General features: G+C 45.0%; 1 protein-coding gene across 1 annotated transcript; it reads left to right on the forward strand.

The window, feature by feature from the left end:
- Nucleotides 1–12806: 12806 nt before the first annotated feature.
- LOC116212108 (classical arabinogalactan protein 9-like) lies at nucleotides 12807–13394 on the forward strand. Its single transcript, XM_031546687.1, has one exon. It carries the CDS (start codon nucleotides 12807–12809, stop codon nucleotides 13392–13394), a length of 588 nt encoding a protein of 195 aa, XP_031402547.1.
- Nucleotides 13395–17821: the final 4427 nt, after the last annotated feature.

Below are 17821 nucleotides of genomic sequence, written 5' to 3' on the forward strand. Positions count from 1 at the left end.
AACTGAAACGATTTGAAAAGTTCTTTGGGATTCTTAGAAAAATTCTGGAAAATTCAAGGACTGATTGAAAAATAATAAAATGACCGGGGCTTAATTGAAAATGATTTTGAAATTCGGGGCAGATCTTAAAAAAATAAAATGTGTCCTCTGGATAGAAATGTAACAAAATGGAAAGTTCGTAAAATCGAGTTCGGGACAAATCCGATCACCCACGCGACCCAAGAACACTCAATTCACATTATATTCATCCAAGCAAGCATAGACATTCAGAAAATGAGCCCTAAACATGCCACTAAGTAGAGGATTTACCTAGTTCGGGAAGTTGAGGGGTGATTCTGTAAATAAAAAAAATAAAAAAAAAATGTCAAAGATCTGCTGGGCGAGTTGGACCGGGCCGTGATGGGCCGAACTGGGCCGGCTGAGCTGGACTGGGCCGCTGGAGTTTAAATTGGGCCGGATGACTGCTGGGCCGAATGGGCCACTGCTGGATTGGGCCGTCGGTGCACTGGGCTGGGCCACTGCAGAATGCGAGTTGGGCCGCTGGACGGCGCGAATGGTCCAGGCCGCTCCCGGGCGTTCCCTGCGCGACCTGAAAATGGAAGCTGACCCGATTAGAGTTGAAAGGGGAACCGAGGAGAAGAGGCGTGGTCCGGGTGGCGGCGCGGTTGCAGCCGACCCCGAAAGATCGCGGAGTGCAGCTGGAGGGTACGGGGATCGTCCGGAGAGAGAGTCGGCTGAGCTATGGGAGATGGGTGAGCTCCGATTTTTTTGAGAGTTTGAGCTGTGTTTTTTTTTTCGAAGAAAACAGTGAGCTCCGGGAGAGTCGTGAGGTGAGGAGTCCCGGTTCGTGGTAGCTGAGGGCGAATGGGAGCTGCGGGATCGGGAGATCGGCCAGAAAGAGCTAAGGGAAATTTTCTTTTTTGGGTGAACTCAGGGAGCCGGGTCGGGGATGTTCGGAATCGGGGAGCCGAGACCACCCGAGAGAGAGAGAGCCAGAGAGAGAGAGAGCTCCCCCCACTTTTTTTTTCGAATCCTCCCCCCCTTCGGCCTGGGCTTCGCCAGGAAGAAGAAGAAGGAAACGGAACGGAGATCGGGCGAGATTTTCGCCGGAAATTTGCGAAAGCGGGAACGAAAATCTCGGTTTTTCGGTTGCAGGGACCAAAATGAAAGGAAGGAAAAAGGAAGGAGGAAAGAGGAAGAAAAGGAAAAGAAGTGGGCGGGAAGGAAAGAAATGAAAAGTCTATCTTGTCGGTCAGACCGGCTCTGACCGGCTCTGACCGACTTGACCTTTTTTTTTTTTTTAAAAGGTATGTGTGTGGGCGACGGTCGGTCAGACCAGCTCTAACCGACCCTGCCCATCCGTCCTGTCGGTCAGACCGGCTCTGACCGGTTCTGACCGACTTGACCCTTTTTTTTTAAAAAAAAATAGGTAATAAATTAGGAAATAACAATTTTGTCCCCCTGGAGCTGATGGACCGAAATTGGGTGCTGACAAACTCGAACCCGTGAATCAGGCCAAGTACACATAATCATTACAAATTAACATGTCAATTTCACGATTTGACCGATTTTGACTCAATTAGACACATACAAGTTTGGCCAACACTCACAAGGGTGGTTATCCAAATATAATCAGGGCTAAAGACATTCAATTAGACATGATTTAAGTCACGGGTCTAATAAGACTCCGGAATCAGACTTAATTGGACCTTAATTCGAATCACATACATTAATCAAGAAATGACCACAATTAGGCCTTATTACACAAGAGAGATGGATAAAATATGAAAAGTTTAAACTTTTTTAGATAATTAACTCTTATTTTCATAAAATATAAAAAGCTTATACCCATTTTTCCGAGAAAAGGAGGTCGACCACTGAATGACTCAATAAATAACAGTTTCGTGCCTTTTTTTTTTTCCTTTTCTCTGACTTTCTCGTTCTTTTATTTCTTATATTTCTCGTATTTTTTTATTTAGTGACACTACGAGCTATTTTCAATCTCAACTCTCCACTTGTGCATAAGCTCGGTCTTAATCATGAGATGCTTAATTAACACCTAATGAAGCCTAATCGTTCCCTAAATCAATCAATCGAATCTCAAATCAATTCATCAAAAATTTTCCAGCATGCTTAAAAGGTCGATTTTGAGCTAATTAAAGCTAATTAAACAAGATTACAAACAATAGGGAGCCAATTACACACAATTAAACCTAATGGGGCAACAAATCATCAAATTAGTCCCCCTAAGCCTAATTTACAGAAAAATATAGAATGTTACAAAGTCCAATTTCATGCTAATTCCGCCTAATTAAGCTAATTCGAGCCTAATTACTCATAGCCAAATTCGTGAGTAAGCCGATTACGCTCGATTTAAGCCTAATTAGACCCAATTCACCCCAAATTAGACTAAATCATCATACGACCAGCATGCTATCACGAGCAATTAACCACGATTTAACCCGATTAAGACCTAATTAGCACATATACAAGCTAATTTGGGCTAACTACAGGAAATTATAGAAGAATCAACTCAATTAACATGCAATTAGTCTTTTCCTGAAGACAATAAAAGTTCATTAGTCAAGTTTGCTCCTAATTAAGCAAGATACTACTCAATTAATCATAATTAAGCTCTAATTCATTCAATTTACCAAACCTAGTAATCTAATCTACAAATAATTACTCTAATTAAACAAGCATCCATTGAAATACAAGCTAAATAGCTTGATTTCAGCTTTGGACAAAGGCTTGGAGCTTCACATTACCTTGATTCCAAGAAATTTTTGGATCTTCAAGATTGAATTCGGCGAAATCAGAGTTTAAGCTCTTTATTTATCCTACTAATTAGAGGAACCTAGGCTTAATTAAAGGATTTTGGGTCAGTAATTTGGCAAAACCTCAGCACATGAAGTTGGCCAAAAGTCCATAAATCTGCAAATGAGTCGGGGATTGTTTTGTAAAATTCAATAGTTCAAAAACCAAAATGCAATTTCTTTCTGAAAATTTGAGAGTTCCGGATGGGTTTAGCTGTTTGAATATGTTTCATTAGGATAGCTGGCCACAGGCATGGTTACTAACCAAGCGTCGCGGTTAGTACCTGTGCCTTCTTACAGGGGTGTGGGAGCAAACCGCGCCCTTGTCCTCAATTTCCACCTCGGTGGGAGCTCACTTGAAGCCGTTGAATTGAACTAGTTTGGTAGAGCAAAAATAACTCGTCAACCCTTAAATTTTCAAAAACCTTTCGTTTTCATCCTTTTTAGGATTTTAAAGCACCTCTGAGCGGATAAAGATTATCGAAAAATATCCTCAAGTTTAGAAAATATTTCTTAAATAGAAATCACCTCGACGCGAATATTTTCACTACGTGAGAATATCAAATATCAATTTCTCTATCTCAAACCCTTGTCTTGTTGGACAAAATATATGAATCATAGGTTTTAATCAGAAAAAATTTATCTTGCCTTTTTATATAAAAAAATACGAGCAATTGGGTTTAAAACAAGGTCTCCGGAGGGTTGGCGTCACATTTTTCGAAAATATTGCCAACTAACTGGTACAAATTTTGAAAATAGACACGGATAGTTTAAATTAAGTACTCAGCAATCGAGGACTAATCTGTTCATTCTCGATAGTGCTTCCTCTTACGGGCGATCCTCAAGTGCTTGGTCAGTTTTCTAATTTGACATGCTCCTTGAACGATGATCCTAGCCCAAATCTGAATGAGGTGCTTACAGCTGCCCTCTTCGACTCACTGTCTGTAGGGCAATGGATCGAAAACAAAATGGACCCGTCCCAAGATCGGGTTTGGCATGTTATTTGCGCAATACTCCCACGTCCCTTTCCTTTAATAGAGATGTCATTCCTGAAGGACTTTTGAGTAGAGAATAAATCGAATTAGATTATTCATGTGTAAGAACGATTAAAAGTCTACATGCAATCAAGTTATGTACAACGGTGATTTGAAAATCAGTTTTCCCACATTAGGGCTAAAAAATTTTGGTTTGACTATATTGGGGGCTCGAAAATTTTGGTTTGGCCACATTAAGGGATCGAAAATTTTGGTTTGGCCACACTTGGGGCTTGATGATTTTTACATTAAGGTCTTGAAAACTTTGGTTTGACCACAACTGGGGGCTTGAAAATTTGGTTTGGGAATTTTGATGTGGTTGTGGAAACAATGCCTTCTATAGATCAAGATCTGACTTATCAATGGGGAAACACAAGTCATCGATTAATTGGAGTTTTGATTTGTGAGTGGGAAACACTTCCACCCACTGATGGAGTTTTGACTTATGAATGGGGAAACGTGTGTAGTCCAATAGTCGGGGTTTTAATCTGTAAGTGGAGAGCACTTCCACCCGCTAGTCGAGTTTTGACTTGCGAATGGGGAAACACATTCGTCCACTAGTTAGGATTTTAATCTGCGAGTGTGAAACACTCACATCCACTAATCGAGTTTTGACTTATGAACGGGGAAACGCATACCGTCCATTAGTCGGGGTTTTAATTTGCCAGTGGAAAACACTTCCACCCGCTGATCTAGTTTTGACTTATGAATGGGAAAACATATGCCGTCCACTAGTCAAGATTTTGATTCGCTGATCGAGTTTTGACTTGTGAACGAGGAAACACATGTCGTCCACTAGTCGGGGTTTAAATATGTGAGTGGAAAACATTTCCACTCGCTGATCAAGTTTTGACTTGTGAACGGGGAAACACATGTCATCCACTGGTGGGGGTTTTAATTTGCGAGTGGGAAACACTATCATCCGGTGATTGAGTTTTTGATGAAATGGTTTTGAAAGACTTTTTTTTTCAAAAGTTTGTCATGTGAGAAACGATTTTGGAAAAAAAGTGATTTGTGTCCGTCAGCTTCTGTGATCTCGAACCGATGTTGTCTGTATCCCCATGATAAACATTGTGATTCACTTTCGTCTGCTCTCCTTGCCCTCACGCTCGGGTGCGAGATTATGATCCGTCAGATCTGTGGCTTTAGATAGATGTTGCCATTTTCTCCATCAACGTCTGTATCCTCTGACCGACATTGTAATTCATTCCCGTCGGCTCCCTCGCCCTCTTGCTTGGGTGGTCGATTCAGTTTTGTCTTGAAAATTGAGATTTCTTTAACTGGTGAGCGAACAGGTGTCTCTCTTGACTCGTCGGTTTCAATGATTTGGTTGCCCCACTATGGCTTGGGAAACCTATGAGAAAAAGTTGATTAGCTGGTATGTTCAAAACACCGAACACAATTGAAGCTTGACCGAATAGGGAGCTCAAGAAATTATCCTTTGATGACACTTGCAATGGACTTGAACACCCGGATGACCTTCAATAGGCTTATCCAATTTGCTTTCCTCAATAGGTATGTATTCTCTTGTCTTTTTGAGAAATCAATTGAGAATTCTTTTTATTGGCCAGATAAGATGTTGAAATCATGCCACAGTTCAGCGGGACTTTTCTTTTGGTTTAACTTTTTTCCCTAAATGGTAAGGTGTTTTGCTTTTTGTAAAAGGCTCTTGAGCCATGAAAGGAGATTGTGAATCGATGCCTAATTGGTCCTAATCATCCCTTAGACCTCGAGTCATTAAAGGCATTTCAAGAGCTTTCAACGATAAGTGCTCTTGCGCAAATTTCGGCATAAATGTGCACAACCAATCACAGAGGTTCCTTTGGGAACGTGGGTTGTGATGTTTGGTTGAGTAAGGAAGCATCATATGCGAATGGTTAGTAGGCTTCTTTGAGATAGGACTTATTAATTCCCATACATATTTTTTCATCATCCTTATTACAATCAATTTTTAATAATAAATTCCTCCATTCCACTCCATTCTTCAATCAATTCAACAACATAATCATTACTTTTTTTTTCTCTCTTTTTCCTATATTTAATAATAAATTCTTATATATACTTTTTTCTAACCATTATTATAATCTCATTTAAATATATACCTATATTTGAAATGGAGTAGAGTTGAACTGACTCTATTACCAAACGCAATTGCCCTTATTTATACACTCTTTGCTGCCTCATGCGTTGCTTGCTTAATAGAGTAGAGAGGATTATAACAGTCTATTGACCCTATAACATGCCTTTTACTCTAGTATGATCGATTTTAATTTGGCTTAATTTCGATGTCCTATGTTGAATTTCAATCTTTGATTACCATTAATGTTACATTTGATTTTAATAAATGAAATATTAGACAAGTATAAAAAATTTTCCATAAATTTTCCTTTTCATCACAGTCTTGATATTAACATCAAATACATTCAATCTTCTACATAAGTAAATTTATTTTTAACTTAGCTTTAAAGAAAGATAATACTTTTTCGTTAAAATTCAAACTATGTTTCTATTCAGCCACCTTAGTATAAATTCAAAACTTATAGTTAACTTGCTAAAAGTATAACTAATATTGAATTATTTATTAGTAAAATTTCACTTAATATACACAAATCAAAGTTCTTATTTTATAAATTTTTTTCGTCAATTTCAAAACAAAAAAACAAACCTCTGATAATAAGTAACAGGTAAAGAAAATATATTCTAACAGTAAAAATAAAAGCAAAAAATGAATTTCAAATTTAAGATTTTGAGATAGTAATTTTTTAAAGGGATAATTGTGCCATATAGCCTGATGTTTGAATGAATTCTTAATTCTAGCCCAAACTTGATTTTTTACTTGAGATATCCCAACGTTGACGTGTTGGTTTCAAATCTATCTCGACGCTAACTTTCCGTCCAAAATTGACGGAATTGCACACGTGGCACGTTAATTTCGTAACAAGTGTTGGGATAGATGTGAAATTAATGTGTCACGTGTGCAATTCCGTCAATTTTGGACAGAAAGTTAGCGTCGGAATAAATTTGAAACCAACATGTCAACATTGGGATATCTCAGCTAAAAAATCAAGTTTGGGCTAGAACTAAGAATTCATTCAAACGTTAAGCTATATGGTGCAATTAATCATTTTTTAAAATACTGTTAAAAAATTTCATAAATCATCAGTTTAATACATTTCAGTGATTGATGTGGCGACCCACGTTATCAAAAAAATATTAGAAAAATATGAAACTTGGGCAGATAGAGGTAGGGAGGAAGGCGGCGGCCTCTATAGCCGCTGCCATGAAGCTTCATCGGGGAAGCCATTCAACCCTCTGTCTGGTGCCGCCCATGAAGCTTCATCACATAAGCCATGGAACCCTCAAACGAGTCCATTACAACTTCAAGGCTTTGATCGAACCCTGTGTGGTTTTGATCGAATTCTAGAGGACTTGTCAACACCCCATTTCGGTCCATCGGCTCCAGGGGGGGCAAAATCGTCATTTTTCCAGTTTATTACCTTTTCTATAAAAAAAATATAATTTAAATTAAATTAAATTAAATTAAATTAGATATAAAATAAAATATTTTGTTTTCGGGCAGGCCGGGCAGCGGTGACAGGCTGCCCGTGACCTCGCCGGCCTAATATTAAAAAAAAAAAAGATTCGGGCAGGCCGGGCAGCGCTCGTCGGCTACCCGCTATCCCCGCCGGCCCAGAACCCCCATATCGCGAGTATCCGCGATTTTCCCCGAAGATCAGCCGAAATCCTAACGAAAAAGGGGAAGGAATCGCAATTAATTGAACAGAACAGCAATTCGGCAAAAGAGGGATAGAACCCAGGAAGAGAAAAGGGAAAATTTTCTCTCGTTGTGAGGAATTTCGAGATCGGGGGAACTCGGAGACATTCGCCGGAAAACCGCGAAAACTCCCCCGATTCCAACTGTTTAAACGCCGGTGAGGCCCCGATCGACCACGGCGAAGCCCAGAGCCATCTCCCGCATCCATTCCGGTCCTCGCTGCGACATCCAGGGGTGAGAACCGCCGCCCGCAGCGCCGTCGCCGCCGCTTCCCCGATCCCGACCGCCCTTCGGCTAACGGGCCTCGGCCCATTTCCCTTTCTTCGCAGGTGCAGCCCATTCTGGCCCAACACGCTTCAGTCCGGCCCAGCGTTTCTTCCGGGTGGTTTCTCCTTCAGGCAGGCCAGTCCGATCCGACCCGATTCATTCGACGATTTTTTGTATTTTTACAGAGAAGCCCCTCAACTTTCCGGATTAGGTAAATTCTCGACTTAGTGGCATGATTAGGGCTCCTTTCCTAAATATTATTGCTTGCTTGTTGGATATGATGTGAAATGAGCATTCTTGGGTCGCGTGGGTGATCGGATTTGTCCCGAACTCGATTTTACGAACTTTCTATTTTGTCACATTTTAGTCCAGAGGACGCATTTTATTTTTTTTAGATCTACCCTGATTTCAAAAATTCTTTTCAATCAAGTCCCGATCATTTTACTATTTCCAATCAGTCCTTGGATTTTCCAAAATTTTTCCAAACATCCTAAAGAACTTTTCAAGTTGTTTCAGTTTAGTCCCGGGACCATTTTTTACCCTTTTTAGATCTGCCCCGAATTTCAAAAATTCTTTTCAATCAAGTCCCAATCATTTTGCTATTTTCCAATCAGTCCTGGAATTCCCAGAATTTTTCAAGAATCCCAAGGAACTTTCCAAGTTGTTTCAGTTTAGTCCTGGGGTCATTTTTTATTTTCAGATAAGTCCAAATTTTCAAATTCATTTCAAATAAGTCCTAGGATATTTTCAGTAATTTTTACGCAGTCCCCAATATTTTTAGAATTTTCAAATCAGTACCCAATTTTTTCAGAATTTTCAAATTGGTTCCCTAAACTTCATCCCAATTTTCAAATCAGTCCCTGCTCTTTTAAAATGATTCAATTCAATCCCCTGGACATTTTTCTAAAAATATCCAACCCTTTCCTACTTGGATCACCTACCGATAATGTATGTGCCCCATTTAAATATTTTATTTTTGTAATTATACGTATACAACGTGATAATGTCGGAAATTAGAGTTTATCGGGCGGTCAACTAATGGCTATCTCGACGGCTCGAAATCCGGAGACTAAAGCATTCGGCAAATTTCTAATTAACCTAAAATTCTACATACGGGATAATCGGGACGTTAAATTTGGCTAAATTAAATCACTTGACTCTTTTAAATTAATTGTACGAACCGATTAATAATCTGTAATCGCGTCGACAGTTCAAGAACGGTTAGTCACTCCCTTTTTAAATTCACAATTTCAAAAGCATTGAGATACGTGCCACGTAATCTTGATTATTTATACACATACATATTTTTTTCGATTCAAGGGCATGACTATCGGTTCTTGTCCTGCCGTCACTCTAGTATAGGTTTGGGTTTAGAACGGGTTAAAACATGGAAAAACAGATTAATCTCAAACTCGGCTTAAATCAAACATGGGCAATAGTCAAATAAAGGGTTAGGTTTTGGATTTTAGGTGAAAATACTCTTAATCTGTAAAAGCCATATTGTCACGATACAGAATACATTCGAGACTTGACTATGGACATCATGTCTGTCGGGTCCGTTAAAATGATGCCGAATGCTACATGCCTTATCCATCATCCCTTTTGTTTGTTTTAACGTAGGGTTTGTATGCTAAGATACCCTAGTTAATAATTGGTTAAATCACGTAAATTCGACAATAACAAAACCCCATTGTTTGATTATTTGTGCTTACTTGTTACATTTTTGCACTTGTTTGTTATGCGGGTCGAGCCCGATCCTTTATGACACGATTCACATGGGGTCCAACGCCCCAATCATAGATTACGGGATCTACTCCCCTAAACACTGAGTGCGCATCTTAATTTCAGTTTCAGTCTTTTCAAACCACACGGTGAGCACGAGTGGAATAATGACCGAGCGCGAACCGATCGGGATTCAGATGTTGTAATTTTTATTTATTTGAGAGAACAATGTAAGGGTTTATATTGTACATTTATTCATGTAAGAATCCCGGAGTGTTTCTTCGAATTTACGGTGTCAAAATGCATAAGATGAGCGGAACTTACTTAAGCAATAATTAAATTAAAATGGCAAACCTAGACAAGCTAGAGTACCGAAAGGGCGTGTGGGATATAGGCCCACACGTAATAGAACCCTCGAATTCAGAATTTTCGGTTCCGTATAGACCATAAGCCTTAGCAATTAGGTGTACCCCGTACCCCTAGACCCGGGCAACTCACCGGCCCTCGACCTTCGGGTCGTAAACAGGTAGTAGCGACTCCTTCTCACGTGTGTCCGTCGCGCGTCCCAGGGAAGGTGGACACTTCTAAGCCGCGTAGCATAGGCGCGAGCATGCGTGCTCCGACGAGACGAAATTCGGGTGCGCACAGTTTGGCGACTCCACTGGGGATTTTTTAGAGGGTTCGGGCTCGTTCTCGCTTGCTTTGTTTGCTTGTTTATTTATCGCTTTTCATAGTTTTTTGCTTATCTACTTTACGCACTTTTATTTCTCACACACGCATTGCATATCATACTAGCTTCTAGGTACCTATGGGTCGCGTCCCACGACCGGTAATAGGAGCATAGGTTAGATAGGGGTTCGAAGTAGGGGTACGGGGCGCAATTCGACGGTCGCTTAGGTATTGAAATGAATCTGGCACGATTTCAAGGAATTGACACCCTTGAGTCGGGGGCCCCCATCCCTAGGTAGCACGGTCCTTGTAGTGCCGAAACCATGCATACTGCAGGAGCCCCATGCCATCTTCCAACCCGACTTCAATAATAGTCCATCGAGTCGGCTTGTGCGCCATTTGAGTCCTTTTCTGTTTTGAGAGAGATGTACGTTGTATACATTAAGCCGTGGGCATTTATTTTCTGCACCCATGCATCATATAATTTCAAAATTAGGTGTCATTTGTATTAACTAGTCCTAAATCGGTTTTCCTTTCATCTTGGTAAGAGATGGCGTGCTCAGTCTCCTTTCCACACCTCGACAGGGTCACGCCACCACTCGAGGAAATCAGTCATATCTGGGCTTATCTGCGCCAAGTCGACCGCGATTACATCAAGACCTTTGTTGGGGATATACCAATGCTAGCCATCTGCCAAGTGGATTGGAACTTCTTGGGAGCAGCGGTGACGTTTTGGGACCCAGTCCACGCCGTCTTTAACATCCAAGGTACTGAGCTCACACCTACCATCGAGGAATATCGCACTCTCGTCGGAAGAATTGCAGCCACCCGCGGCATTGTAGAACCTAACTTTTACACCACCCGACTTGTTTTGGTATCGCGCCTACTCGGGGTGCATAGGTCTCAGCTACAAGCCGAACTTGCATATTCCGGTGGCACAGAGATAGTCACCGCAAAACTCCTCCATTTTATTGAAATGCAAGCGCGCGAGGTTCAAGGGGATCTTTTACAAAAGAATTTATGTCAGGCGATCTTATTCTTAATTTTCGGGACTCTATTATTCCCTCGCTCGGCCGGTCACATTAACGCAGCCTTAGCTAGCGTTGTCCTCAAAGTGGTTGGAGGCCGCGAGTACGAGGTGGCCTTGTTGGCCGAGACCATACGGTCCCTTGATCGTGTTACAAGAAAGACCGATCGAAGGTTGAGAGGGTCCCCAATCCTTTTGCAAATTTGGCTCCAAAGCCATGCAAACCCCTTCGGCCTTGTTCGTCCGGTTATGTTTTTTATACGTCCGGAGTCTATCATTTCGCGGTTACTACCTCTGTTGCGTGTGGAGGAACGCAAGGTCTCCGAGTGGATCAAAATTTTTAGCGAAATAGCACCAAAGGGCTTTAAATGGCGCGCCGCGTGGATGCCACCCGGACCCATGACCATTAAATGTCTTGATTTTAACGGAGTACCACTCGTGAGCCATGCGGGGTCCACCACCTATTTTCCGGCGCGAGTAGTGAGGCAGTTAGGTGGCTTACAGACGGTTCCCAAAGGTACGGCGCGAACCAAGTTCGAACACACCTGGCGGGAGGACCAGACGTCCATAAATCGCCTAAGTGAAATCGAACGGGTTATGACCGCGTGGTAGACTACGGTCATCGAGCATCCTTACTTCCCCGAGCACCCGACCCAAGATGAACGGGACTTTCAAGCCACGGAGGAATATATCCTCCGCTTTTATCGATGGGGTCCATCAGAGAATGATGATTTCACAGACACTCCTCCGGTCGAGAGTAGCACATCATCCGGGGCACTGGTACCGGACATGGCCATCCAAGCCAAGCTCGCTAATATCAGGGCTGAAAGGGACCGCCTCCGCCAGGAGGTCGCCGAGAAGAATGAGCAGCTTGGCGATCAACACCAACTGCAGAAGGAGCTTGCCCAGGCCCGCGCCCAACTGCAGAGGCGTGATCAGGAGTTGGCGCAAGCGAACGCTGCCTTGGAGAGGTCCAGGAAGAGGGCCCGTGGAGATTCACGCATATCCTAGGATAGATACCTCTACTAGGCCCTCACCTGGAATCGGTGCTTTCCATGGCGACGGTCGCTTGCACCTCGGGCACGTTGGAAGACCGGCTTAGGACTATCTTTTCAAAATTTGTATTGCACTTTGAACCATTCGGAGTTAATACGAATGACAGCATTAGTTTTTGAAAATTCATGCATCTCATGCACTCCCTCTCTTATTCATACTTTGCATGTTCATTTTAAAGAGAATTTTCTTGCATCGAAACTCACGCACTTATGGAATCTAGGTATTAACAACTGGCGGCGCCCCACCGGTATCCCACACGCTTCCAATTAAGAATGGCAGAGGAAAATCAACTCGCTGTCTTCGAGGGGAATACACCATCGACGCCAGTTCATTCTCCATGGCCCACGATGAACGCGCCACCACCACTTACCACTGCAGGCGCGCCACTAGCACATCATGGGACTCCCTCGGCCCATCTCCCATAACCGATTTCAACAAGCATGTCACTACCGCCGAGGTACGCATCACCACCACCTGGACACTCGCCGCCGCCACCGATGTACGTGCCGTCGTCGGCGACTCAAGCACCACCGCTTGCCCATGATCCTACTCGCATGGCCACGCTCGAGTGCAACGTCACAACTCTTCAAAACACGGTTGACCTAATGGCCGCTAATATGGCCGAGATGATGGCCTTGCTCAGGGGGCTAAATCGCGCGTCTTCGAGCTGCATCCCGCCTCTTGCACGCGGGCCAACTGTCGACCCCGCTCCTTGGGTCCCGCTAACCCATGCATCAAAGGGCGACATAGCGGCCGCCCCCTCGCCAGCAATTATCCCAGTGCCCTCTCCTCATCCGAAGCACGCGCCGGCAATTCACCCTGTCGACTTCGGCCATCCTCAGTCTACCATTCCAGCAACCATCTCACTTCCGCCCATGACGATTCCCGCGCCGGATCCGATCATGTTCGCACCACCTCCCGTGTCCGTGCCAGCTCCAGCTACCGTTTATACTGCTCCTCTGCCGATGGGCTTCCCGGCATCGAGCGCCCCTGTTCCTGCTCACACAACTGAGCCTTTCCCTCACTAAGCTCCACAACCCTATATCAGCCTCCCCTACCAAGCTCCACCTCCCATAAATATTACTTTCTCCGAACCGGGCACGCCGACTCAAGCGGCCCCCAGAGCTCCACCCACAAATTTCTTTCCCGAAACGGAAACCGAGCACGAGAGGAGAATGAAGAAGATGGAAGAGACTATTAGAGCCCTCCAAGCAAGTGATCCTCGACATAGCACGAGCTACTTGGATTCGTCTCTCTTCCCGGGATTGCAGCTGCCCTTGAAAGTCAAAATGCCAGAGTTCGAGAAATATGATGGAACCAAAGACCCGCGGCTCCACCTTCGCCACTATCATACAAAGATGCTTCAGTACTGGGACTATGAACAGTTCGTTGTCGCCACTTTCCAAGAAAGTTTATCGGGATCGGCCCTTAACTGGTTCATGTCGCTCCAAGCGGAAGACATCCCATCTTGGGTCGAATTGGCCAAGAAGTTCGTTGAACGGTATCAGTACAACATAGAGACGCCTCAATCTTTCCTCGATCGAAGCACAATAGAAATGGCAGAAGACCAGAAGTTCGAGAAATATGCCACTGATTGGCGCTCAGAAGCAGCGAAGCATTTTCCCCCAATTTGCGAGGCACAACAGATACAGATGTTCCACGGAACACTCAAAGGGGCCTACTATTCCCATCTCATGGGCCACAAGTCCTCCTTTTCGAAGATGATTATGGCGGGGAAGCAGGTAGACTTGGGCATCAAGCTCGGAAGGTTAGAGGGTCCGGCAAAGAAGGGAGAAGGAGAGTCCTCGAGGAAGACCGCGGTTGCAGCAGCCCCTACTAACGGCAGAAGGGGAAAGGAGGTTTTGGTTAATGCAGTTAATCTAGGGCATCCGGGATCTCAACAGTACTCGGTGAATTTCACACCTGCGCCACCTGCCACTTCCGCATATGCTTCGCCGATTGTACACTATCAGCCTCAACACCCCGCTCAACCAGTTTACTATTCAGCCCCGCCGGCCCCGCAACAAATTGTCCACCACTATCCCCCTGTTTCGACCCAACAGTATAGGCCCCCGGTTTCAAGAGTTCCTCAGCCAGCGTAGCAAACCCCAGCCGCGCGGGGCCAAAAGAGCAGTACGATGCAATCCCGGCAGCGCATACAGTTCACGCCTTTGCCTACCCCACTCTCCCACATATACAGGCAACTATTAGCAGGCAACATGATCCGACCCACGGTTCTGGGTTCCAGTTTTGTTCCGGCAAACCAAGATCAGAGTCTGCACTGCGAGTACCACTCAGGTGCTTCCGGTTACACCACCGACAACTGTTGGAAATTACGGGAAGAGGTTCAGATGTTGATCAATGATAAGAAGATCTCGTTCAATGCCATCAGGCCCCCGAACGTGCAAGCTAACCCTCTCCCTGATCAAGGGTCGAGCTCGGGACCCACCATCAATATGATCAGTGTTTGCACTATGAGGGAGGACGAGAGCCAACAGGAGGACCCGCTCATAATAGAAGTTCCCGCTCGCGAGCCGTACCAGGACAGCAAGGTCCCCTGGACCTACGAAGGAAGTGTCGGGAACCTTGAGAAACAGTTCAGTGTCATGGGCGTGACACGCTCGGGCCGGGTGTACATGAACCCGGAGATCACAGGCAAGGGTAAGGCTCCCGCTGCATCCGGAGCTGCTCCGGAAGCCCCGCCTATCCCGCAGAAGAAGGTGACCGAAGAAGAAACCGAGGCTTTCATGAAAGTGATCAAGGCGAGCGAGTACAAGGTAGTAGAACAAATGGGTAAGTCTCCAGCTCATATTTCACTACTCGCTCTCCTATTGAGTTCGGAGCCACACCGAGAAGCCCTCCTACGAGTCCTTACTGCAGCACAGGTTCCTAAGGAGACAGTCCCAGATCGGATTGAAGAGACCGTCAGCTCGATTTTCTCCAATGCCATCTCATTTTCGGATGACGAGCTCCCGTCCGAAGGATGGGCACACTCACGGGCGTTGCACATCGTCTGCAAGTGCAACATTTCGTTATTGGCCGGGTCATGATCGCAACGGCTCCGCCCTCAATGTTTGCCCAGTGTCCACGTTGAAGCAAATGAATGTGGACCTCAACCGCGTCCGCTCGAGCAAAACCGCGGTTCGAGCCTTTGACGGCTCACGGAGGGAAGTGAATGGGGAGATTGACCTCTTGATCGATGTCGGCCCGTGCTCATTCAGCGTCACATTTTAGGTCCTTGACATCCCGAATGCTTTCAGCCTGCTCCTAGGAAGACCCTGGATCCACTCAGCTGAAGCCGTTCCCTCGTCCCTGCACCAAAGGATCAAGTTCATCGCGGAGGGTCGGCTCAATACGGTCAAGGGTGAAGAAGACTACGCCATCTATAAGGAAACGGTTGTACCCTATATTAGCATCGTAGACGACGAGAACCTCCCATTCCATTCATTCGAGACCATCTCAGTCATTCGGGACTATGGGGAGGTCCGTCCGTCTCGTGCTGACCGCATGGTCGGGAAGGTTCTTCTGCGTCACAACTACGTTCCCGGTACAGGGCTCAGAGCACAAGGGTAGGGGATCAATTGCCCCATCGAGATTGAAGAGTACAAGAACAGGAGGTGACTCGGTTTTCACCCTTCCTGCCAAGAGATTATTGAGGCTCGTAGGGGCATGCACCTCCACCATCTCACCGCGCATTATGGGAAGATCAACAGGGGCATCCCGGTTCCCCCACTCTCTCACTTTTTTCTCGCACCGCCACACGTCATCGGAGGTACTCTTGACGGCCCCTTCTCGGCTTTAGAGGACGAACCTGTCGATCTGTCAGCCATATGTGCCGTCACTGAGGAGACTCCTTTGGGGGTCCATATCCGTCTCGCACAGGAGAATGAGGAGCTCAACAACTAGACCTCAGTCCCGCGCTACTCGGTTGTAATCGTCGATGTGTAAGGCTATCTATGTGTTTGATGTTTCCCCGCGTGTTGGCATAGCCATAAGCCACATGACGGAAGAGGGATTTTGTTATGGCTTCATGCTTGCACCATTAATAAAATCTCTGCACGTATTTTTGAATTTTCGCGTCTACTTTCTCCTTTCTTTCACTTATCTCGCAACGCTCTAAATTTCTAAGACTATTCGTTTGAATTACCAGGCTCCACTCGAATCCAAATCTTCGACACGTCGATTCGAACTCATCCGAGGAACACCTCTAAGAGTCCTGACCCATATACTTCGGGGAAGGACTCGACAAAGATGGTCGAGTGCCCGAGATAGAAGAGAGTTTGCGCCTCCTTGAGAACCATCAATTCATTTCAATTGAGCCGACAAAAGAGTTCAACGTGGGTACCGAAGAAGAGCCTCACATCCTGAAGATCGGGACGGGTCTTGACCTCATACAATGAGGTCGGATGATCGAGTTCCTAACAGAGTACCAAGAGGTTTTTGCTTGGTCCTACGCCGATATGCCAGGCCTCGACCTTTCGATAGTCAAACACTCCCTCCCGCTCGATACAGAGAGGTTTCCACCCAAACGGCAGCACTTACGGCGTCAGCGAGCCGGTCTTCTCCTCCGCATTAAGGAAGAGGTCATCAAGCAAATCAACGCGGGTTTCCTGGAAGTTTGTAATTACTCTGAGTGGGTGGCGAACATTGTGCCTGTAGAGAAGAAAGATGGAAAAGTCAGAGTCTGCGTCGACTATCGGGACCTCAACAAGGCCAGCCCCAAGGATATCTTCCCCCTGCCTCACATTGATGTTTTAGTTGACAACACAGCACGCCATACGTTGTTCTCCTTCATGGATGGCTTCTCCGGGTACAACCAGATTCGGATGGCCGATGAGGACAAGATCAAGACGACGTTCATCACAATGTGGGGCACTTTCTGTTACCGAGTAATGCCCTTCGGCCTCAAAAATGCCGGGGCAACATACCAAAGGGCCATGGTCACGCTATTCCACGATATAATGCATAAAGAGATCGAGGTCTACGTCGACGACATGATTACTAAATCAAAAGAAGGAGAGGATCATCTCGTTAATCTAAAACGCCTCTTCGACCGACTCAAGAAGTACAAGCTTCGACTTAACCCGACAAAGTGTACATTCAGCTCCAAGTCAGGGAAACTACTAGGTTTCGTGGTCAGCGAACGAGGCATCGAGGTTGACCCCGACAAGGTGAAGGCAATCAGGGAGCTACCTCTACCATCGACAGTCCGTGAAGTACGAGGCTTCCTGGGACGGCTGAACTACATTGCGCGTTTTATTACAAACCTGACAGACAAATGTCAACCACTCTTCCGCTAGCTTCGCAAAAATGCAACGATTAAGTGGGATGAAGAATGTCAGAAGGCCTTCGACACTATCAAGGCATACTTGGTTCAACCCCCGGTATTGGTCCCGCCTACTCCAAATCGCCCTCTTATTCTCTATCTGACAGTGCGCCGGCAATCCCTAGGATA

This window comes from Punica granatum, chromosome 6 (genome assembly GCF_007655135.1).
Source record: "Punica granatum isolate Tunisia-2019 chromosome 6, ASM765513v2, whole genome shotgun sequence".
Classification (NCBI taxonomy): domain Eukaryota; kingdom Viridiplantae; phylum Streptophyta; class Magnoliopsida; order Myrtales; family Lythraceae; genus Punica; species Punica granatum.